This window comes from Hippoglossus stenolepis, chromosome 9 (genome assembly GCF_022539355.2).
Source record: "Hippoglossus stenolepis isolate QCI-W04-F060 chromosome 9, HSTE1.2, whole genome shotgun sequence".
Classification (NCBI taxonomy): domain Eukaryota; kingdom Metazoa; phylum Chordata; class Actinopteri; order Pleuronectiformes; family Pleuronectidae; genus Hippoglossus; species Hippoglossus stenolepis.
The window spans coordinates 24,133,953-24,158,230 of NC_061491.1; the positions used below are offsets into that span (position 1 = coordinate 24,133,953).

Consider the following 24,278-nt stretch of genomic DNA (forward strand, 5'->3'; position numbering starts at 1 on the left):
TATTTTGTTTTTTATGACTGCCCTCAGGGTTATAACGTCTGCCTGATGTTTTTTCTGGCAGCTGTTTTACCTGTAACGTCCAAACAGGGTGTCTGTGTGTCTGTCTGTGGTTTATTAAACAAATGAGGGCCCGGCGGTGTTGACACTGACAGTTACCAACTGCTTCAAAAAGGTCTGTCGGTTTGTCTGATCCACCTTTAATATACATACAGGGTCTATAAAGAGTCATTTTTGAGTGGAATGGGTTTAACAGGCTCAGGCTGAGGCCCCCCCCAAGTTTGATCCTCTGTTATTTCTTATTTGAACCAAAACAACAACAAAGAAACACACAACAACCACAAGAAGATGCAAAATGACTGATTAAAGGATCAGGATTAGGGTTTAAAGTCATTTTTTTGCAGTCAAACTCTGAATTTGTCGCATCAACGAGAAATATTTGTGGAACTTCTGGAAGCGTGCATGAGGCAGGACGTTACGTATTCTGCTGCACAAATCATGTGGTTTTGTTTACAGGTCTTGCACGTGTCCATTTCCCCCAAATTTCTCCCACGTGTGCTTCTCGTAGTCTCAATACAAGTATTAGGAGTCATTGTTTAATTTCTTCAAATAAAGTTAGCATTATTATTTCTTTGTTATTCCCAAGTGAAGGGGAGGCGGGACTCTGTCAAAACAAACAACTGCTGAGGCGACAGTAAAGTGAGACAAGCTCACGTGTGTCCACCGGCAGCAGTTACCTGTGTGAAACTTCTCAGACTCCGTTCACAAACTCACTTGATGGGAATCTACCTCTGCTTCTGCTGAGTCTGCAGACGGCCTGAGTGAGAATGGATGCGAGTCGCTGTCAGCAGTTATTTATCAGCGTAGAAGATCCTAACTGCTAACAGGCCGGTTTCCATGCTGTGTCAGGCTGTGATGCCCTGATGCAGGAACGAGGTGGATTTCAGACACAAGCTCGGTTTACTTGAGCTTCTCTTTGGGGAACTGTGATTGTTTTCATGTAAAGAAAACTCAAGCAGTTAAATGTCTGTTTAATTGTTTAAAGGTACAAAATTTAAAGGTTATATTCAAGTAGTCGCTGCTCATCTGAGTGATTACAGACAGGTAATATTTACAGATGTCAAACTGGTGGACATTGGTTACATGATGGTACCATGAAATCAAAAAAGTTGAAAGAGTCTATTGACTAATATTCCTCTGGTTAGTGGTTGTTAAAGTTTAATTGAGCAATAATGGGGATTAAATATTAGCGTTGCAACTTTCATTTCTGATTTCCACTTCATCTTGCTTACTTCTAAGTTCTTCATTTTCTTTACTGAGGTTTTTCTTCCCTTATTTGGGGTTTACAAAAGTTTTTATAACTTTTTTGTAACTTTAAGTTTTTCACAAGTTTTTTTCTTTCATTTTTTTTCATGGTTTAGTATAAGTTGTCTCCCAACTAGGATAATCAACTTTAAGAGGACCCACAACACCAAGAGCTCACAAACTGCACACAGATTAGATGCATGTTGTCTGAACAGCAGCAGCAGCAACAACAACAACAACAAGAATAATAACTGTTCCTAATTTCAAAAAGTTCAGACACTTGTTTAGCACAATGTTACATTAGCATTGAAATACAAGCAAAGTAAAGCAGATTTAAAACAAACATTTATATTTACAGTGCATAACATAAACTCCCAAATGCTCAGAAGACGTGTTTAATGTCTTATTGTTCACTGTGTTAACAACAAACCTAACTTTTAAAAAAGAGACACAACATGATAAGTGTTACTAATTAGTAATTGCGACTAATTGCTGCACCAGTGATTCAGACTCATTACTGAATGAATCACTCCGTAAAGAAAACAAAAACCAACTTCCTCACTATCTCTTCATCAGGTTGTTCAGTCTGTGTCTGAATGTGCAAGTGTGTGTGTGTGTGTGTCTGTGTGCGCGTGTGCATGCGAGGAGAAGAACGCCCCTCGGCGCCGCGCACGGAGAAGCGCGCGTCCCTCCAGTCATTCCCAACTCGGGAGCTGAAGTGACAACATCTCGAGCGTCACACGGACGCTTCACTTTCTCTCTGCGGATCCACCGGAGGATGAACTGAAACTTGACCGACTCCTTGATATTTTTTTTCTACCGGAGCTGGGAGACACTCTATCGGATCTATGAAAAAAGCCACGTGGATTAGTGAAACCGTTTTAAACCAGAAGGAATGTATATGTTCTTGGTCAAACTAACTCTCCTGCTGTCGCTGATCGGACAAACACGAGGTGAGACTGCGCTCGTGGGACTTTTCATTACTTTCAAACAAGATGAGAGAACGTAGTTTTGATTTGTTGAAGTTTGATGAACAACAGGCAACTTTTCTCTGTGAACTCATCCACTGAAACTCACTTCTCCCTCATGTTTATAACTTATCCTGCAGGTTTTCCTCACTTTCCTCATAGTTTCAGCTCCACAACTAACTCTAACCTCTACTGTGTACAAGTTGTAATACTTTTCTAAACTTATAACACAGTCATAATGAATGAATCTGTATCTGCAGTGTGGTTTGGTAGAGAACACGAGTTTCTTATAGAATTCCATGCACCTGTTTGCATCTTGAACATCATGTTTTCTCCAGCCCACTTCTTCTTCTTCTTCTTCTTCTTCTTCTTCTTCTTCTTCTTCTTCTTCTTCTTCTTCTTCTTCTTCTTCTTCTGCAAACTGCATCACCCCTCAGCCTCCAACTTCTTCGCAGCAGTATGTAAAACGCATGCCTTTGCATTTTGCATCCAGAGCATCTATTTATTATTGCAGAGCTGTGCTGCTCCCACAAATGGTACATTCTTTGTTGGGGCAGCTGCAGGGAGAAGCACTCTGCTGCCAAACCAGAGTCAAACCCCCTGTTCACCGCAGAAAACTGCACTTCCCAGGTGGCAAGAGTCACACCTACGCTTCACATTTATGGAGTAATACCGGTGCCACTTATTTGCCCCCTGAGAAAAACAAAAAAACTTGGATGGTTCTTGCTGCAACCGACTTCCCGTGTTGCAATAACTTCCAACTGTAACTAAGTAGTGATTTCAGATGTTTCAGGGAATTGCAGGTGTATTAAAACTCTCCCTCCGCAGGCCTGAGATGCACCGAGTCGTGTTTGAACCAGGGGAAATGTGAAACGACTCCAGATGGGACCGGAGAGTGCAAGTAAGTCCAACATCTGCATTTTTTTTTTTATGTAAAAACCAATGAGTGAAGGGGGTGCGGGGGATTTGGAAATGTGGGATTTGTGAAATCAGAGATGACTCAGATTTTTTGGTTGACATGTGAGGCCTCTAAAGGTGGAGTTCTCATACCAGTGCTGCTATTTCTGGGAGGCAAATGGTCAGAGAGCACAGACAGAGATGAGTGGACATTGATGGGGACTGGGGTCACTGTGTTTGTGTGTGTTTGTGTGTGTTTGTGTGTGTTTGTGTGTGTTTGTGTGTGTTTGTGTGTGTGTTTGTGTGTGTGTGTGACTGCCACCACACTCTCCCCTCTGCGGCCAAAACTCTCGCAGCCCTAAATCTTGTTTTTCTTTTCTTTCACGGAGCGACAGCTGGGGTTGCCAGAAGCTCGGCGACCATTGTTCTCCGCTGCGATTAATTCTGTGTGACTAATCTGGGTGAGGCTTCCCAGAGAGACCCTCAGACCCCGTCCTCCTACCCTCCGTCTCTGCTGCCGCCCCTCTCTCCCTCTCCTGGGATTTTGTCCCCTTCCTCAATGGCCTTCAGTCTCTCCCTCTCTCCCTCTCATTCCTCTGGACAGATGGCAGATGTTAGATGTTTTCTAACCTGAGACAAGTTCCTCACTTTGTCTCTTGAGGTTTTCTTTTAATTTGGGTTGATGTTTTGAGTTCACTTGTGAACCTGATCTGCCCTGAACTCTTTATTTTCCAAGCATCAACAGCCCATCTTTGTGCTGTGAGTTGTGAGTTGTGTGTCTGACTTGGCGTGAGCAGCACCAGCCAGAGTCCAGTGTCGTCTCCCTGTCGCTGACCGCCGGACGATTGGGCCGAGCCGGGGTCACAGACAGCTTCAGGGCCTCGAGAACCAGGCAGCACACACCGCCATGTCTTAATTTGGTCTGGTTGTGTTATTCACTCGTCAATTACCCTCCCCCTCACCCCGCAACCTCACCTCCTCACTGTGCCACAAAGCCAGCATTGTGCTGCTGCACTGTCCTCCTCCTCAGACTTCTCCAATTAAACATGGAGATGGGCATCATTGTGAAGAAGGAAAAAAGAGGTGTGTGTGTGTGTGTGTGTGTGTGTGTGTGTGTGTGTGTGTGTGTGTGTGTGTGTGTGTGTGTGTGTGTGTCGTTAATACATTTCTTTCTTATTGTTAGTTGTCATTATGCTACCAGAGGGCTGCAAACTCCTGAGAAAAAAAGTTTAGGGGTCATTAAGTTCTCGTAGGAAAACTTTCGAAGCAGAAACTCGTAGATAAGATTTACGGGAAAAATGTTAAATATTTTTCTTCTAGTAGTGTAATCTGATTACCTTTCGGATTGTACATTTTGGATTAAGCTGGACTTGACTCAGGCCCTGGGTTGTGTGATGGGTATTTTTTTTTTGCCACCGTTTTGTATTTTATAGATAAGGTGAATAATTGATAAGCCAGAAGAATAATTAGCTGATTGATTAACTGTGAAAACTGAAATTCAGCATCATGTTAATGATTTTTGGCTCCGCTGATGTGGAACTGTTACATTCTTCCTTGTGTGTTTTGCCCTGATGGAGTTACTGCTAACCGCCGTCTTTGTGCATGAACCCAAAACATACAGACAACATACCCCAAATAAAACAGTTACTGTTCCGCCTCACTCATTTGAACCGGATCTCTGTGAGGCTGTAACTGTCAAAAAGAAGTCAGTGATCTAAAACAACTTCTTTTTTCTTGGTTCTAGTATGCTGCTGATTTTTATGGCATCAAATAACAAAATAAAACAAAACTTATGAGAACTACCTCAATTGAAAAAACTATCTTTGGCCCATCTGTTAACATGGAGGAGGCAAGGTTCATGACTTATGCTGTCGCCAGCCACCAGGGGGAGATCAAGACGCTTTGGCTTCACTTTTGGGAGCGGTCATGTCGTCCATCTTTATATAAAGTCTGTGGTTGTCACAGTTATTTGACATATTCCATCTTTATTTAGTTGCTGTGAGGTCGGGGTTAAAATTTTAACAGTTGCAGAGGAATCTTAGTGTTAAAGGGTCAAAGAGTCATTCCAGAAATGTAGTATTACTCTTGCTTAAAGTTGTGGAACTTGGAAATAGACAGACACAAAAGAGAGAGAGAGAGAGAATGGTCAAGTTCCCAGTATTAGCTAAGCTGAATCACTGGTCTCAAACCTAAGCCAAGTTAACCCTGATGACACAGTCAGAGTCGTTTTCTCACACTGGACAAAGCTCCGTCCTCCAGAGCCATAAAATACATTATACAACAGTTTTACAGAGTCGGACTCGAACGCGATAATTCACCTGTGAACTGGAGCTGCAAAGTGAACGTCACTTCTTTTCCGTGAACTTCCTGTAAACGGTCTCAGAGATTGACGACTTCCACCGCGAGTGCGTTGGGTCGGTCAGTGCAGCTGGTGGAGCAGCACATCTGGCAACATCAGGACATGCCCAGTGAGAAGTGATCACAAGCAGGTGGATCCTGTTTGAAGCTCAGTGTGTTGAAGTATCTCCTCAGACAGGAGTGTTAAAGGTCTGTCAGTGCAGTGAAGGGTTTATTATCTCGGCCAATGAGGTTGTTTTCACCCGTTTGTTTGTTTGTTTGTTTGTTTGTTTGTTTGTTTGTTTGTTGGTTAAGTTTGTTTGTTTTTTACGCAAATTATTTTTTGTGGTGTGTATCCGGAGAGACCCAGGAATTTTGTTTTTTACTTTGTTTAATTCTGCGTTCATGTGGTGTTGTAGTAACAACAAGTACGTTTTTGACTAGGACGTTTCACGTGAACGTCATCTCAAGTCACAAAAACAACAACTCAGACACTTGGGGAAATTTTGGTACTTGAGTTGCCGGGGTTGCTGACGTCATCATAAACCAATAGGCATAATTTTATCATCAGCTCTAAATTAGTATGATGCCAACTTATTAAATGTGACTATTCGATCCTTTGATCCTTTTTCTTTGCTGTTCGTTGTCATGCAAATATTGGAGAGAGGTTTCAAGGTGTTGCTGTTACTGATGCATGAGTTGTGTGCAGATCCAAATAGAAAGCTGGATTTTGTGGATTTAAATGTGGTTTCATAAGGGAACTGTTGTCATTCTAGTTAATATGTCATTGATCATGAAGTTTTTCTGCGTTTCCGAAAAGCTTAGAGAGGTTTGTTTTGTTCTCCCTCCTCACTCCATGCATGACAGAATTATGAGCTGCTTCTCCTCCATCAAAAACCCACTCAAGTGTTATGTTGAGTTCCAGTAAGTGGCGTTTCAGTTTTATTTAGTCTGACAGAGATGCCTCCTCGACATGCCATAACATAAATACCATCCGCTCCCCGTATCTGGCCCAGCGAGATCCCGACCGACTGAAGTTTATCTCCACAAGAGCTTCGAGGAGGCCTCTCATTTACTGCAGAGGCTTGGCAGCAGCGAGAGCCGAGCACAGCGACGGGGCTGAGCCAATCCAGATCGGGGAGAAAATAACTCTCAAGAGATTCCAGCGGCACGATTCTCTCCACCCGCAGGGATGAGAGACGTCAGACGGGCCGGTTCGGGAGCGAGGACGGACGCCACGGAGAGATCACATGCTCTCATCATCAGATAGTTTGATGAAACAGTACAACAGGTTTCTGACAGCCTGTTGATAGTAGAGTCACATTCTGCGAGAAACGCACAACAGATTAACACAGAATCATCAGGTGTATGCATTTCCCAGTCTCTTGCATAAAGACAGGAACCTTGTCCCTTCTACTTTGTTTAAAAACATTATTCTTACGAATTAAATGTGCTCTCAAACTTTCAAATTGCTTGATAAAACAATCCCGTCTTTCTCTCTGGAGCTTTCAGCTGCCTCTCACCGGCTTCAGCAGCAAACAGAGCTTGATGTTGTTGACGTTAGCAGACCTTGAGTTGGGGGGGGTTGATGTTTTTAAACTGCTAATGCCAATGTCAAGAATTAAGTTTCATTCAAGAATTCCTGGAAGTCCAAGGGATAAAATCACGAGAGCTACGGGAGCGGATCCAATAACTTTCACAATTTGAAGCCATTCCCTTGCTTTGGACATTTTGACATATTCTGGGACCACTTAGGTTAAAATGCTTCAGGTTTCAGGGGGACTGACAAACACTTAAATCCTGTTGTCAGGCTTTTTTAAAGATTTGTCTGTGTTTGGGTGAGAGCAGCCTCAGGTAACGAGCAGTGGATAACTCCTCGCTGGTATGTGCAGCGACGGCTACAGTATACATCCACTTCGGTGAAAGTGAGCCCTTGTCTCTCCGGTTCTGGGGATTCTTCAATGGCACCTCTGTCTTCTCTGGTCAGATGAGTCCATCGTAACCCCCCCCCTCCTCTTACACCTCCATTCATAGTCAGGAAGCAGCCTCAGAGCGGCCCGGGGGAAGAAAAGGTGCTGTATCTGATCATATCATCACACGACGAGAAAAAACACAGCGCTCGGCTTTTATATGGCCGCTGCCGCCCGTGTCGGGTTCCCTTTGGTATGAGTCCTGCCGGGTGAGAGGGCCGATCGCTGTGTTCTGGCCGTATGAAGCGACTCAGTGGTGGGGAACCTCATAGCGCCGGGAAACGGTGATACTTGAGCCGCTCTGGTTGGTATATGCCAAGAAAATCACGTAAACTTTGATCGCATTGAGACTGTGTGTGTGTGTGTGAGCAACAAACCACACTTCCTCATTTCTTTTCAGATTTTTTTCCTCCAGTCAGACCACCTGTCTTTGGATTTTAGTAGAACAGCTAAGTAGGGACGTGCACTCGTCCACACAGCAGCGTGCTCCATAATACCCATGATTACTTGTGGTTTCTGCCCATTCAGCTCCGCACAGCAACGCACCGGCTCCGTCTGCCAGGTTTGCTCTTAGCCTTCAGTCACTCTCGCTGCCCGACACACATTCAGTCGCAGGATATTTGGGAGAATGGAGCGTGATGCCTCCGCAGTGAAATGGAGCAGCTTGTTCAGGATATCTGTTACACAGGGAGGGAAAAACGACAGTACCTGGAAGGATTATTAAGTCCAACACTTATCCACACATGAAAACTTACTGTGTCGTGAGCCAAGGGTCAAAAGGAACCATTAATACTTTTCCACTTCGACATATACAGAGGTTTATGGGAGAAAGATGATGTGTGAGAAAACTAAGACAAATCTGAAGACATGGACGTAATACATACATATTTAGATTTAAGACTCATTAATGCTCAAAGTTTACAGATTTGTATTTGTTCACGTCTTCTTAAAGCTCATGGATGAAACAGACACAAACGAGCGGTACCCCAGGAAATCGTACAAGGAAGAAATTCAAACAATGGTGGAGGGACTTTACGAGGTGGTAAGAAACAACAAGAATTCGCCCGAGCAAAGGGACAAACATCCACTTTCGCCTCTTTATTAAGAGGTTCATTATCCCAACCTCCTCCGATGTCGTCATGTTTGCTGTTGTCAGAAACTTTCACCTCCAGCGGAAGTATGCAGGCTTACATCATTTGAAACAGACCGATTTCTTTTCATGCATAAAGGCAGCACAAATGAGACCTGTCAGGGACACAACTCCGCCCGTAAATCAGCTCGTAGGCCACAGAAAGTAGATGCTTCTGTAACTACAAATCATATCAAATCTAAAACTAGCCTGATCCCGGTCTTGTTTTATGGCGCCTGGAGGATGAGGTGATGGGACAGTTTAGCTTCGCCCTGGCTCAAGCACATGAACAACCCGAGGGTCCTGTTGTCAGCTACACCTTCAGACATCCGTAAAGCATTTAAGTGGTTCCCAGCCTCGTAAAGCAGGCAGTGGCAGAAGTCATTAGGCTTGCTGTAACTCTCAGCACACACACACACACACACACACACACACACACACACACACACACACACACACACACACACACACACACACACACACACACACACACACACACACACACACACACACACACATGCACAAACACACTCTCTTGAGTGTTGATCCCTGGGGGAGCTGTCTCTTTCCCATGGGCTGTGTCCATAATACACCCAAACATACAGGGTCTCTAATGAAGGCTGCCAGATGTGGGCTGGCCAGGTCATCTCCCCTGTGCTATTAGAGAGGAAGGAAAAGAGGGATGGATGTAAGGAGAGAGAGAGAAAGAGGGGCAGCGCTTCCCCTGTAATTTCTGCGGCCAGTGAGGATTTGGTGGTAACTTTGGTTTCGGTTCCACAACAAACAACAGCCCTGTTTTTGTGCCAGCTATGGTTTTAACCAAAGAGCTATTTTTATTCCAGCGGAGTCACTCTGTGTGATGTGCAGCTGAATCCCAGCGCGCATTTTCTCCGTTGACTTTTCTGCACGAGTGGTGGCTGAGTCTGTCAGTGTCCATATGCCGCTTGAGAGGAAAACACAAGAGAGGACAAAAGGAAGAGAGGAAAGGAGACGAGAGAGCCCCCCCTGGGCAATGCTTGTAAAACAGATCAGACGGGACTAAAGGGGACTTAGAGAACCAAACAGCCAGGAAATGAGAATAGGTGGAGGGGAGACGGGAGGCACGAGGGGAGGGCGAGCAGAGGTACAAACATGCTCCACTCACACAGTTTGACTCCGGGTTTAAGGCCTTCGTCACCAAGGAGAGAGAGATAATAAAACCACTTTATTCAATAGCTTGGCAACTTTGCTTAAACGAAAGCCATTTTCAACAATGAACTTTGGAAAATGTCCAGCATATTAGGTCCTGACACTTTCCCCGAGTTTGCCTACAGTTAACCAGAGATCAGATCCGTTCTTAACAACAGGAAAGTGTCCAGAGCGTTCAGAGCTATAAATACACTGTGTGGTTGACATCTCCGTCTGCATCTTCTCTGTGCATGCGACCTCTTTTTCATCCTGAGATATTTTTATTCCTTTTGTCTTTGCAGTTTTGTCACAGAAACGTCATCGACAAACCCACTCGACCGCCGTTAGGAATTTTTTAATGCAAAACTCCAGGATAGTCAAACATAAGTTGAACTCACACAAACCCTAAGAAAATAAGGCCTAAATTTGATTAAACTGGACTTTTCCCCTTAACTCGCAGTCTAAACACGGATTGTCTTTTGCGATGTTTTCCCCAAAAAATGGTAAACAAGGTATTATCCTTAAATATTCCTAATTATGTCACGTACAGAAATGAAGCCTGACACTGATTCTGTCTCCCACACGGCTTTATGCGGCTGAACAATTGAATAAATGCACAATCTAATTCAATAAGCTTCTTAAAAGCCAGGCAGAGTGAAGCCTGTGCAGCTACGAGTGCAGGTTTGTATTTGTATACAGTGCACGTGTAGCCCGCATATTACGTTCAAAGCCTCTGTCCCCATCTGTGTGTGACCTCAGAGAGATGGCAGATGGCAGATTGGCCCGACACCGAGGAAAGCCCCTTTTTTTTAGAGTGACGCCTGGCTCAGGGTCAGATGTCACCACAACATCTGCTGGAGGCTCGAGCCGCCGCCCCGGCCCTGTTATGCATCCCATCAGTGTTGCAGACCTGTTGCCACGGGCTACTGTGGCAGCAATCGAATAGGAGCCTGGGCACAGAAGTGAGCGCGGAGGGGAACAATGGGGGCTATTGGTGCAGGGATGACGGAGGAGATAATAACAGTATCGGCCTTACCGCGGATATAATTCCGCTGCTGTCCTGCAGTTATACGATACCTTCCAAACACCTGATATTTGCTCAGCTTCTGATTTGTGCCCCTCTTTTCATGTCTTCTTTATTTACCTTTCCAGCCGCTCGGTTCACCTGCTGCTGTCGAGATTATCCCGGCAGATTTCTCTTGTTGGAGCAGCTGCGTTGCTCTGTTTGTTTTGAACACAAGCAAGACTCCATAAAAGAGTCGTTGAGCATCTTTTGTCTCATCGCTCCCTTATTTTGTACGTTTCGAGCTCCCGTTGAGACAGTTGAGCCCGACGCCTGTGAAAAACCACTTTGTGCCGAGCGTGTATTTGACGTGCTCTCGCCAAGTTAAAGAGCAAACTGTTAGCATTCTTTGCCCAGCGTGTGCTACAGTTGACTTGCCGCCTGCACCTCAGCCAGGGCGTGTTTGAATAGTGCGTCCACGTGCACCGAGGTAGGGTCCAGGGGGCTCTATCTGTTTGTCTTTCGGGCCTCGGTGTGAGACGCTGGGCTGTTTTTCTGCGGGGGAAGGTGCCGGTTTCAAAGCCGGTGCGAGTTTTTTCAGGGAGCCATAAAGTGAGGCTGCCAGCAAGCCTCTCCATTGAGGTTGCTCGGGTTAGGAATCAGGACAGGAGACTCTTTAGAGTAAACACCAAGATCCCTTATGAGCTGGCAGCCCCTGTCTCTCTCTCTCTCTCCCCAGAAAAACCCAACCAAACCAGTTCCCTTTCTTCCAGACTCCTTTGTTTGCCCCACCACTTGTGTGTGTTTTGGATTTTAAGCTTTTCTTTTCCCGTACGCTTTTTTGGCATCAAACATTGCCGACCGCTTAAAAGTTGCAGAGCAGCTTGGAGGAAAGTTTTTTTTATTTTTGGGGAGGGGGCGTGAGGGGTAGTCAGTTGAGACTTGTAAATCCTAAAGTCTTGCAAATGAAAAGAAGTTGGAGATGTTTTTTTGGGATTGAGAGAAGGTGCATGGAGCGGAGCGGGCGGATGCCAGCGACCACGCAGCTTTGAACGGAGGAAGTGAAACCAATAATGAACAGGGGGGGAAAAAAAGGGGGGAAAATTCAGGGATGAGCCACATGTAATGAAAGGAGATTTGGAGAAAGATTTCTTTTTGGGATATGGATAGAGGAAGAGAGAAAAGGGAGAGGAAAGAGGAGGTGTAACAGCTGAATGGGGAGGAGAAACAATGGGCCCACTCATCCTTCTCTCTCTCTCTCTCTCTCTCTCTCTCTCTCTCTCTCTCTCTCTCTCTCTCTCTCTCTCTCCCTCTCCCTCTCTCCTCATTTCTTTGCCATCAGAGGAAGCAGCCATTCACATACCAATGCTGGAAGAAATAAACAACTCATTTAAATATTTAAAAGTGAAAGATCGGACTCTTTTTATATCACATTTTAATCGATTTAAAATTTTAAGCAGGCGATAAATATTTTAAATATTTTCTCCACCACTGTCGACTCAATGTCTCAAAATAAAATAGTTACTCTATAAATGACTAATTCTGATTAATTCCTACATTAAAAAGCGTATTTCTGGGGAGTGTATAGGTTCTCGGACAGTAGCAGGATGGGGTGGGATGGGGGTGCCCTGGAGAGGAAGGAGGCAGAATGGTGGGATAAGGGATGACGGAGGGGGGGGGGGTGAATGGCTGGAGCAGCAGCTGCCGTCTCCTCATTAACATGCACACCTGCTCCCTGCGACCTTTTTCCAGCGAGTTCGTGTGGCGCCTCACGACCTCAGCACCCGCCACTGCTGGGGCTTAACTGGACTGGCCTTCTAGCAGCCAGAGCCCCCCCACCCCAAACCACACACACACACACAGACACACACCAATGTCCTGCAACCACAGATTGTGGTTATTTGGAGGAGTTTGTGGCTCCATCACAAGTTGCGTGAAAGTGAATCTGCAACAGAGATGATGTCTGTGGCCCCATGTTTAAAAAACACATTGGAAGTTGTTAAAGATTCATCAATTTCTCCAAAAATCGAAATTCAAATTGAGATCAAATCCTCTGCAGTTTGTTCAAATGAATTTAAATACTAACAGATGTTTGATTACATTATAGTTTCAATACATATCAATATTGATTATCAATCTGATGCCATTGCTTTAATTCCCACAGATTTCCAGTCTGTGTCTCACAGTCAGTGCATCATGTCTGGTTGATTGGGTCAGTACCTATATCGAAACACGATTGTTTCCTACAATTAAAAGGCCTTAATTTCTTTGTAGGTTTCCTCTCAGAACATTTACTGTATCAAAACCTACTGTATCTGTCTTTTGTGATAGAGAACATTATATTGGGTCGTACGTTTGTGATTTTTGATTCATATAAATTCAGCCTCCGCGCCACCGACTCTCTGCTCTGGACGCGGTGACATGCCACCACCACTCACTACTACTGTTTGTGCAGCGGGCAGCCTAGCATGTGATGTTTTCTTTTCCTTGCCACAGTCCCAAGGCCGTCTAATCCCCTGAGAGGGCGACCCTGTCTAAACACACGCCTGTCCCTACAGAGGGGCCACGGCTTGGCCCCCACTCACACACACACACACACACACTGGCTGGCCCCCCTGGGAATGTTTGGGGACCGGGTCCTGCCAGCCCCCTCGGGGCTAACAGACTTGTTGGCTCTGCTCAGGTATTTGAGAGCGACGGCGTGTTTTCATGTCGTGGGAAGTCCGCTTTGATGTCGACAGGATGTTCTATGCACAATATTGTTTCTGCACGAGAGTAAAAACACAACAATATTCAAACAGAGCAGTTGATTGTCAAGTGTAGAAAAAACAGAAAAGACATTTTCATATCTAGACATTCCCTGTGTAATTTTCCTCTGTGCAGGAATTCGCTTTGACAAATCTTTCATGTTTCCTGACAGAGGTTGTTCCACCAGCTCTTCTGTTTCATCCTCTTCCCATCTCTAGTTTGACGCTGAAGCAAATCCTCTCTGGGGGGGGGGAAGAATAACGAGCATTGAGTTGTTGGCATGATGCTTCATAAGTTGCCATAATGTTGGCTCGCAGCTCAAACGCTGTGGTATAGATGGGGCCTTGTCCTCAGGATGAATGAGTGCTGACAAAAGGGTTGAAGCGAGCACATTTCAGCGCTGAGAGCCGCTGCCATGATGGCTGCTTTTCTCGTGTCTCTACTTTTACCGAGAACAGATTAGGAAGAAGAATTCCAAATACCAAAGACTTTTTTTTTGTTCATGTCTCCAGTGGTATTGAGTAGATTCTTTGTAATGCCCGCGCCTGCTCGGCCACCCAGCGCTGTCGACAACAGGACTGAACCCCTGAAGGTGATGAAAACAGGAATGTGGTGGAGAGGGTGGAGCTCAATGCATTTATGGTAATGCCCGAAATTACAATTAAGGAAGTTGTGTTTTCATCGGCGTTTGTTTGTTTGCCTGTTAGTTTGTAGGATTAAACAAAAACTACTGGAGTGATTTTCATGAAACTTGGTGGAAGGATGAGTCGGGAAAGAACCCAGTACATTTTTGTGCGGATCTTGGATTTTTTTATTAACTTTTTTTAACATTGCAAATGAAGGTGTTTCACCCAGGGAAGAATTCATGGACCTAGATAAAAAAAAAACATATTCAGGGGAATGATATCTGTGATTATGTACAATTTGGTTCCAGATTCCTATTTTGGGTGATCAGTAACTCATTAAGATATCGTCTAAATATACCTTTAAGTTTTATAAGTTATAAAAAAGTGTAATTTTGATATAAATAAGCAAACTTTTACAAAGCTAACTTAAAATCTCACAATCAAATGTTGAATTGAAATTGAAAAAAACTGAGAAAATCATCACATTAAGAAGCTGGAAGAGTGAAATAATGAAAAATTATATATAACATAATCAATAAATTGAATATGATGTGAATGTTAAACATGTAAACTTACAAACTGTGTGTGTGTGTGTGTGTGTGTGTGTGTGTGTGTGTGTGTGTGTGTGTGAGAGATTGTGTCTACGTCTGTGTGTGTAAAAGAACCTGCACACTGTAGGTATGTGTGTGTGCCTGCTGTGTGTGTGGCCCCTTTGTTGAGCCGTGCGTATCCTCAGGGGACGCTTTCAGCTCCTCTCATTGTAATTGTAAATGTGCGACTGTGTCCCTGTGATCTGCAGCCTCTGGTGTGTGTGTCTGTGTGTGTGTGTGTGTGTGTGTGTGTGTGTGTGTGTTGTGTGTGTCTCTGGGAACTTGTCCAGTGGACGTTTGTGACACACACAACCTGTGAGAAACCTCTCAGTAGTTTGTGCCCCCCCCTCCTCCCTCTGTTCCAGACCACTGTTTTACAGCCTCACACACATTGTTCGTGGGGGTCACAGTAGAAAGATGAATGTCCCGTTCAGAGCATAGTTTCTCGTGTCCGTGTTGCCGTGTTGTAAAAGCAGCAGGGCAGAGCAGGGCCGTGGTTTTAAAGGAAACAGATAGTTAGTCCTCTTGGTCCGAGCTCTTACCAGGCAGCTGATGGATGAGCACAGTACGAGCACAGAGGGACTGAAGTGTTGTCTTAACCTCTGCCGGGCTGAGAAAGATGGCATCGGTGAAAATATAGGACCTGACTCTTTGTAATGCTAATTTCAAAATGAGATTCATAAATAAAGAATGGACGTTTATTATTCAACCAATACATCTTGCAGAAAAGATGTTTTTTTATTAACTTGCAAATTGCTGTGATGGTGGGTTCTTCATGGTCTTTTGTCTGATGATTAAGTTTTCAAAGGCTTAACAAGATTTTCTGAAATATTTTTATGACCTAGACCCCAGAATAGTGCTGGACAATAAATTGAGTTGAGCAGATTACAGACGATGTGATTATCCGTCTGATCTCAGTTTACTCCCATCGCAGCCAAAACATATGATCAACACAGAATCCACTTCAGTCCAGTTCTTTTAAACAGTTTTACTGAAATGAATCTGGACCAATCTGGTAAAAATATGCAAGATTAAAAAAGGAATAATTAAATACTGTTGTATTTTTTAAAATTCAGTTTGAAGTAAATGTACCCGTTTCTTTTGCTGTGTAAAGTGGATCAGAAGTTTAGTTTTGAGAATCAACAACTTTGCAAAATAGGTAAATAACAGCATGTTTATAAGAAGCTCTAAAGATTGACATGCTGTCAGTTTTTTACAGATGTTTAACTCTGTATGTCATTACTATTAAAATAATCCCAATTTAATTGAGTACAACATTTAATCCATTTGCTGTTGCTGAAAAAAAAGTATCGAGGTATTGAATAAGTGACTACTTCTCTTTTTTCACTGTTAAACTCCTCAAAAAACATTTTCTAAATACGTCAAATCACAGATATACAACTATACATCAGTAAATGAGGGATGAAGGTGAGATAAAGACTGGGGACAGAAACAAAAACGTCCCTTACTCACTGCGCTTGTCTTTTCCCAGGTGCCGGGACGGATACATAGGAAGCCGTTGCCAGTTTCCTGACCCGTGCACCTCCTCGACATGCACCAACGACGGCGCGTGTCATGCCTTCATCAGGGGGAGCATGGTGGACTTCACCTGCACCTGCAGACTGGGCTACACCGACCGCCACTGCCAGACGCCCGTCAGCAATGTCTGCATCAGCTCGCCGTGTCGCAACGGAGGGACCTGCGAGCTCGAGAGCCTCCAGACGTACAAGTGCCGCTGCCCGCCCGGATGGTCAGGTAACCGGCACCACAATCCTTTTCTCGTGAATGACTATAATTTTAATCTCTTGAAAGAAAACTAAATTACTCTTGAGTTGAGATGATCAGTCAGAGATTGAACCAAAAACTATAGTTTCAGTGTCTGAGTTTTGAATCTCAGGGGTTGTGGGGATAATCGGTTAATCGGAACAAATTTGATAAACTTTCGATTCATTTTGTGTAAAATGAGAATATTAACCTTGACAAAGAAGAAGAGGGTTGAATTTTTGAGATTTGAGATTTGAGTCTAACATCATTTCTCTGTGTCCTCAGGTAAACTCTGCCAACAAGCCGACCCCTGCGCCTCGAACCCGTGTGCCAACAACGGCCAGTGCTCTGCCATCGAGTCCCACTACGTCTGCTCCTGCACGTCGTTCTTCTCCGGCAAGACCTGCAAACAGGACGTCAACGAGTGCGATGCAGCCCCGTCGCCCTGCAAGAACGGCGGCGTGTGCGTCAATGAGGTCGGCGGCTACAGATGCAAGTGTTCGCAGGAGTACATGGGCAAGCACTGCGAGAGCCGCTACCTGCCGTGCAGCCCGTCGCCCTGCCACAACGGAGGCACCTGCATCCAGAGGGGAGAGACCAGCTACGAATGCTCCTGCGTGCCAGGTAGAGATACCGTCTAAATTCATGTGTAATTTATAAAACAATTAAATAAACTGTAGAGCATTATAAGAAATAATACATGTTTTTTCTGTTGTCACATGGTGGAACCAGGTCTTTAATTCATTTTTGTTACGAAGAAGAAATGGAAAGTTTGTAGTTTTGGGGAAAAAAGAAGTTCCAACATATTTGTCTATTTAATAAACTTTATACATTTATACACCTTTTCTTGAACAGTCACGTGCTCCTCTTGAGTTAACGTGAGGTCGACTTCTCTGGAGTTGAATTTAAATGTCAGTGTCTGGTAATTGCTGGTTGAGAGATGATGTCATCTAAGGCTGGGCGGCTCCAGCCTTAGATGTGTGTGTGTGTGTGTGTGTGTGTGTGTGTGTGTGTGTGTGTGTGTGTGTGTGTGTGTGTGTGTGTGTGTGTGTGTGTGTGTGTGTGTGTGTGTGTGTGTGTGTGTGTGTGTGTGTGTGTGTGTGTACGTGAACATTTGTGGGTGTGAACAAGGCAGAGCAGGAAGGCATCGGGGGTTTATCGTAAGGAAATGGTCAAAGGACAACATCCTTTTCACATAGTGGAGTGAAGCTCTGGAGCTTGAGTTCTGCTCACCAGCTCGAGGCTCATTCTGCTTCACGTAATGTGTCTTAGTTTCCATCCCATCTCACCAGTGTACACAACAAGCTGTTTGTTGACATCTCATGAAGCTCGCTGACGCTTTAACTACATAGTCACCCTCTGGAGGAGCGTCAGGGAGGACTTGAAACGATAAAACAAGAATTTCATTTGAGGCCTATTTGTACATATAGTTAAGTTAATTATCAAGAAGGCTTTCTTAATTGCTATAAATTGTTATTGACAGTAATAATTTTTTATTTTCCGACAGACTACAATGTAAATTTAAATTTATCTGTGGATGCACATAGATGCAACATTCTCTTCTTGCATAAAAACAGATACTGTCGGTTAAGCAATAATTAATGATGTGATGGAGAATTATTGTATTGTTTCAAAGCTATAAGTGCAGTTTAATATTTTATCTTTAAATTCAATTGGAATTTGTGCCACATAAACATTTTTCAATGTTGGTTTGCTTTATTAGCTACTGGTAAATCCCTTGAATCTTGAAGTAAACCAGCAATTATTGAGGAAAACACCGTTAAGTTCCTCATTAAGTCTACGACATAATTAATTTTCAGGCCACTGGTCCAGTCCAGTGGTTTCCTCTTGTGTAACTGTAAAACACAGTGGATGTTATTACACGGCGCGGTTGCCACAGACCTCAAGAGGCTACAGCTGCCGTCTGTCTGCTGGCAGGAAAAAGACAGTTGACCACATTTAACTGTAGAGAAGTTTCACTCCCTTTGTTGTGATGGGACAATGTTGAGACGAGTAACTGAAGCTCCCACTAGTAGAAGTTACTCAGGGGGAAGTGAAGGAAATACGTTGCAATGAATAAAATTGAGTCTTTTATTTGTTTAATTCAGGTTTTACTGGGAAAAACTGCAACTACAACATCGACGACTGCCCCAATCACAGGTGCGAGCATGGGGGGACGTGTGTGGACGGAGTCAACACCTACAACTGCCAGTGTAAACCGGAATACACAGGTTTGTACAGAGGTGTTTCAGTACAACACTGGATTCTTATATAGTGGACATGTGTCAGGAAACGAGCGGCATCATGGGACATTAACCAGCTGTAATCCTCTGACCCGTTGGTTCCCCCTCAGGTCAGCTCTGCACCGATGACGTTGACGAGTGCCAACTCATGCCCAACGCCTGCCAAAACGGCGGCACGTGCCACAACATCCACGGCAGCTACCAGTGTGTGTGTGTAAACGGCTGGACCGGGGACGACTGCAGCGAGAACATCGACGACTGTGCCAGCGCCGCATGCCACTCCGGCTCCACCTGCCACGACCGCGTGGCGTCTTTCTTCTGTCAATGCCCCCTTGGCCGCACAGGTACATCAGGATTTATTTACCTCTGGGGGGGTTTTCGTACGAGCTCAAATTTGCTGTCGTTGACTAAATGACGCTTTAATTATGGCGTGTGATGGACGAGGAAGTAACGGATTGAAACGAGCTCAAATTAAAGGCTGTAAAGTCGACACCAGAGAACGTGACACTCAAATAAATGCTGATGTTTGGTTTCTCCTGTGGTTTTGGAGTCTTAAACTAAACTAAACTCGTGCTGGTTGACAGGAGAGTGTTTCCTGCAGTTTGCAGATGTATCATTTCTTTACTCACTCACTCTAATTTGATGACATCCATTATTTAGTTTGACATGAGTTTTCCTTAAGCACCAGCTGTCGGTCATTAAAACGATTCAGATCCCCGTCTTCCTGTCACGGCAGCTTCTTGTTTTATGGCCTTACAGCCCTGTGGCTTTAATCGTTAACCAGAGGACCAGTTTGAGTCATCGGACGTCTGGATCTTAAGTTATCAGAGAAACAAGCTGAGCAAACAGCGTCTCCTGATGTCCTGTGTCCACAGAAACGCTTTGGAGATGATGATGTATGTATACTGCTGATAAACAGGAGGGCTTACCTGAGCTTTCACACCCAAAATAACAGGTGTGAAAGGAGCCTCGGGCCCTGGTCCAGACCTCATGAGGCGGTCCTGGTCCAGACCTCATGAGGCGGTCCTGGTCCAGACCTCATGAGGTGGTCCTGGTCCAGATCAAACAAACCATAGTTTGGTTCGTTTGCAAAGTGAAAACATTGTTTTTTATAGGTCTGACTTTTGAAAAAATTGCAGTAAGTTGAGACGGCGTTGAGCAAGAGAAGTACTTTGTAGTTTTCGCCTCTAATGATAGTGAATTGATTATTATAAAATGATTGAAACAGTGGCTATAACATTAAAGGTTCTCTCATTTTCTCTATTCAAATGGAAAGACATGTTTTTTTCTTACACGCTTGAAAACGCCTGAAACTGTGTTGGACTCGCATCAGATTTTCTGTCAGTGAAAAAATGTGCAGCACTGACAATTAAGAAATATAAGTTTAAACTTGACTGAGTCACAGGTTTATGGGATTCAGGATAATTACAGTTCATAAAACAGAGAATCATGAGCTGACAGTCCTGAGTTCAGTGGATGAATAATGAAATCGACCGTCTGTCCCCTGCACCAGGTTTGCTGTGCCAGCTGGACGACGCCTGCATCAGTAACCCGTGTCAGAAGGGCTCCAACTGTGACACCAACCCCGTCAATGGAAACCATTTCTGTACCTGCCCCTCGGGATACTTCGGTGCTTCCTGCGACCAGGATGACGATGAGTGTGCTCTGGGTACGACGCTCACTCCTTCACCTGCCAAATCTCTGTCTGTTTCAACTGCACTGATGAGTCAAAGTTTAACTATAAATCAAGAAAGCTCACACTTATCTGTAATTATGGGATTTCTGGAAGCCCTGATTGTACCTGTAATGTTTGAATTCGTCCTGAACCAGGCTCCAACCCGTGTGAGCACGCGGGGAAGTGCATCAACACCAAGGGCTCGTTCGAGTGCAAGTGCCAGCAGGGTTACATGGGGCCGCGGTGCGAGCTGGACATCAACGAGTGCATTTCCAACCCCTGCATGAATGAGGCCACCTGCCTGGACCAGATAGGAGGCTTCCACTGCATCTGCATGCCAGGTGAGATACTCATGAGGTTTCATCTTCAGCTGTGGAACCAGGCAAATTTGTGATTTCTGGCCATATTGTTATTAATTTAAATTTAGTTTTCATTTCACCAAATTGCAGATGAATCAGAAAACAAGTCTCATAGAGTCAAACGCAGACTATTTATTCACCAGTTTTCAAACACTCCTTCGAGGTGAATCTGTTCCTTTTCAGTCTCTGTGGCTTTAGCGGGGTTCTCTATACTTTCCCTGTAATTTACGCTTGGGGTAAATACTCTGACCACATGGCATCAAACATGGAAGATGTAGACATGAACCTCTTTCTCTTCCTTTTTACATCCTCCTATTTATTTAGTGCTGAAGTTATTTACAATTTAAGTTCAATTTCCAATCAATTTCAAGTCTGAACAGTTTGGTAACTGTCATTTTTCTTGTTGTTCCCTCCACGCTTTTAAAGATTTAGCTGCTTCTCTTTGTCATGTGTGATAGTAAACTGATGATCTTTGCGATTTTTCAGGAATTTGTTCATGTCGATAAGTTGATTAACTTAGACAATAATTGGTAATTGCAGTTATTCTCAGACTCTCGTAGCCACAGTGTGTAATTTAAGTCCAGTACAGAGGTATGTTACAGCAATGTGAAACTGCCTCTCACTGTGTATCTCTGTCTCACCGATCCATCCCCCCCCCCCCTTGTCCTCCCTTGCTAATTGGCCAGGCTACGCGGGGAACTTCTGCGAGATCGATTCGGACGAGTGCGCCAACAGCCCCTGCCTGAACAACGGCAAGTGTATCGACAAGATCAACTCCTTCGACTGCCAGTGCCCCACAGGTGAGGCTGCCGTACCGCTGCACAGGAGGGAGGAGGGGGGAGGAGACGTTTTCTCTCTCTCTCTGTCTCTCTCATTCAAACACACACTCACACACACACTTACACAAACACACAAACACCTCTCTGGACGGGCACTAATCCCAGCCCTGAGGCAGGCTTACCCAGGCCCGGGTAGCCCCGAACGAACGCAGCAGTCGAGGTGGAGAGAGAAAAAAAGAAGAAGCGATCTATAGGGAAAGACTTGAGGAAGTTTGAACTTTTTAAAGAAGTTTCTCATCCTCGTTACAAACTCTGATGACTGAGCAGAAACTTGTGGATCCAAACAAGACTAAAATTAGCAGGCAGAGCTACGGCAAGGCTTCATTAAATAACGTTTTCTGTGTCCTGGTGGTGAGCGAGGTTGTCCTTTGGTTTATTTTGAGGGGAGGAAGTTGTTTTGCTGCAGAAATGCCAGCGGCGTTACAGTATTTGGACAAGTTGGACTGATGTTTTGTCCTGGGGTGAAGGAATGCAACTATTGAGAGACAAAAGAGAAAGGGAGAAAAAGAAAGGAACGTTCTTCTAATGTTTTTTTTTGGTTGTTTTGAAATCTTTCACTGGGATCATTGACGTGGAAGTAATTTCTCTCTTTTTCTGGGAGGAAAATAGCGAAGCTCCGAGTCGGGCGGATCAAAGACGGCCTGGGTGGAGAAAGGCAGGATTCCTCCTGTTGAGAGAGAAAAAGAGAGGAAGGAGGGAAAAATGGAAAGAGAGAAAGGAAAAGAAAGAAAGAGACATCCCAACGAGGAAGCTTTAGAATTAATAGAGAGAGGGGGGGGTACAAGAGTGAACACAGGAGCTTAACGCCTACGAGAACCCTGTGTGACATTGAGAGCGGGTTATGTGAGGAAGCAGCACTAAGTGGTGGCAGTGAAAGTGTTTTTTGGGGTGGGGGGGGGTTGAGACGCACGGACCGTTATGCCGAAACAGGAAGGGGGGGCCAAAGGAGGAGGGGGAGGGGCTTTAACCGCTCTGCTTGAGATGTAAATTTGTCCCCGGGGGCGAGGAGGGTCCCCTCTTTTCATTTCTGTACATGGAATAGCCATGGAAACCCCACTGAGCGCCATTGAAATGTCTGATTCCAGCAGTCTGCGGATAAATCCCTCTTTGGCGGCTGAGGTGCACGGTGCATGTGCTCGCCCCCTCTGTGCATGGCCACATTTCAGCTTCAACTTTTGTATGTTTATGCATATGTGTGCATCAGGGTAAGAAATCCCGCTCAAGGTTCTTTTGATTTCCGTGAGGAGGATTTCATTTAACTGTGAAGAAACAGATTATTTGCAGCGCGTCCTGGCAAATAAACACTCACTTTGTGTCGCTGGGGTTTGTTCCAGGTTTTCTTTTTTCCCGCTGTTTGAAAAGTGGCTCTGGTGTTTGAACCTCTCGGTGTGCAAACAGCTCATGTTCTGCTTTTTGTCTGTTAAAGTTTCTTCTATATTGGCTGTTCGGCTTGTTGTTGATTCAGACTTCATCCACGCTATCACATTTACTCCTGTCATCCACAATACTCTGGAGTTCTAGCAACTAGAGCGGAGAACGCTGTTGGCCTGGTTTTAGTTTGAAATCTCCACGGCTGCGTTGTGGTCTGGACGCGCAAAAGCGGAGACTCTCAGGAATGATGACGCAGTTCCAATAAGTCATATTAAAAGAAATATGAAATGGCTGGTGTTTAAAATATAAGTGCAGTTATAAATTATGGTCATCATTATTAGTTCAATTAGGTCAACCCAAAATGTGTCTTTATTAATAACTTAAACATGATCTTTAAAGCATAAGTAAATTATCTATGAATCAGTAAAGCAGGTATCTTTGAATTAACTTTTCAAATTTTTCCGAGGCCCCTGATATTTTCTTCACAGTCTTCATGTCTTGTCTGCGCTCACGACCAAGTCAGACTGGTTCTAGCAAAGTCCTCTGGGAAAACTCCGCTCGCCGCCAGCCACACAAATACTTCCTCGCTGTCTGTCTTTTTTCTTTTTTTCTAAGCCTAAACCACCTGCGTCTTCCAGCGGCGAGGTGTGGGGGGGGGGCAGTGGAACTTTATCGCTTCATCAGACGACAACATCCCACTCGTCTCGTGGACTGTACCATCGTGTGACAGAGGGGACATGAGAGGAGAATATCTGAGATGAGCTATAATAAAACAAAAAGGGGAGAAAGCCTGCTGGTGGATTTTGAATGACGGGGAGTTTGAATAGTGGAGGGTCAAAGGTCAAGCTGGCTCTTTGTAGAGACGGCCCGGAGTGGAGGGGGTTGTCGAGTGGGGCTGAAAGTAAGACGGGAGAATGCACATTGTGATGGAAAAGTTTTGGAGGACAAAGGAGGCAACAGGCTCAGTTTGGCTCAGATGAGGCGTTGGGCGCACAGGCCCGCCTTTGTCTCGCACCCCTCGGTCAGGAGGCCTCGCAACTTTCATTCTTTCCTTATTTCCCCCCCGTCTCCCGCTCTAAACGAGCCAGTCCCCCCCCTCCCACACTCTCCCTTCTCCTTTTAGAGTCGCGCTGAAAAGAGGAGACGGGGAAAATAGAGAGTGTATAGTGTTTAGCTCTCGTTAATTAACATGCAGATTTCTGATTCGTCGAGAGCCCTTGTAGCCTGGGCTCTGGATTATGAGCGGGACTGGTTTGAAGTGCTGAGAACACAGTAGCCATGTCTGTACAC

The 24,278-nt window shown here is 44.7% G+C and overlaps 1 protein-coding gene across 2 annotated transcripts in view; it reads left to right on the top strand.

Moving 5' to 3' along the window:
• Window positions 1–2,015: 2,015 nt before the first annotated feature.
• notch1b (notch receptor 1b) overlaps window positions 2,016–24,278 on the top strand; it is a 41,799-nt gene continuing 19,536 nt past the window's right edge. For both annotated transcript variants that reach the window (XM_047341205.1, XM_047341206.1), the window contains exons 1-9: window positions 2,016–2,255; window positions 3,099–3,171; window positions 16,230–16,492; window positions 16,787–17,125; window positions 18,610–18,732; window positions 18,855–19,088; window positions 20,258–20,413; window positions 20,575–20,760; window positions 21,465–21,578. In XM_047341205.1, coding sequence (XP_047197161.1) covers window positions 2,198–2,255; window positions 3,099–3,171; window positions 16,230–16,492; window positions 16,787–17,125; window positions 18,610–18,732; window positions 18,855–19,088; window positions 20,258–20,413; window positions 20,575–20,760; window positions 21,465–21,578 — 1,546 coding nt within the window. In that variant the 5' untranslated portion in view covers window positions 2,016–2,197. The remainder of the gene's footprint in view (window positions 2,256–3,098; window positions 3,172–16,229; window positions 16,493–16,786; window positions 17,126–18,609; window positions 18,733–18,854; window positions 19,089–20,257; window positions 20,414–20,574; window positions 20,761–21,464; window positions 21,579–24,278) is intronic.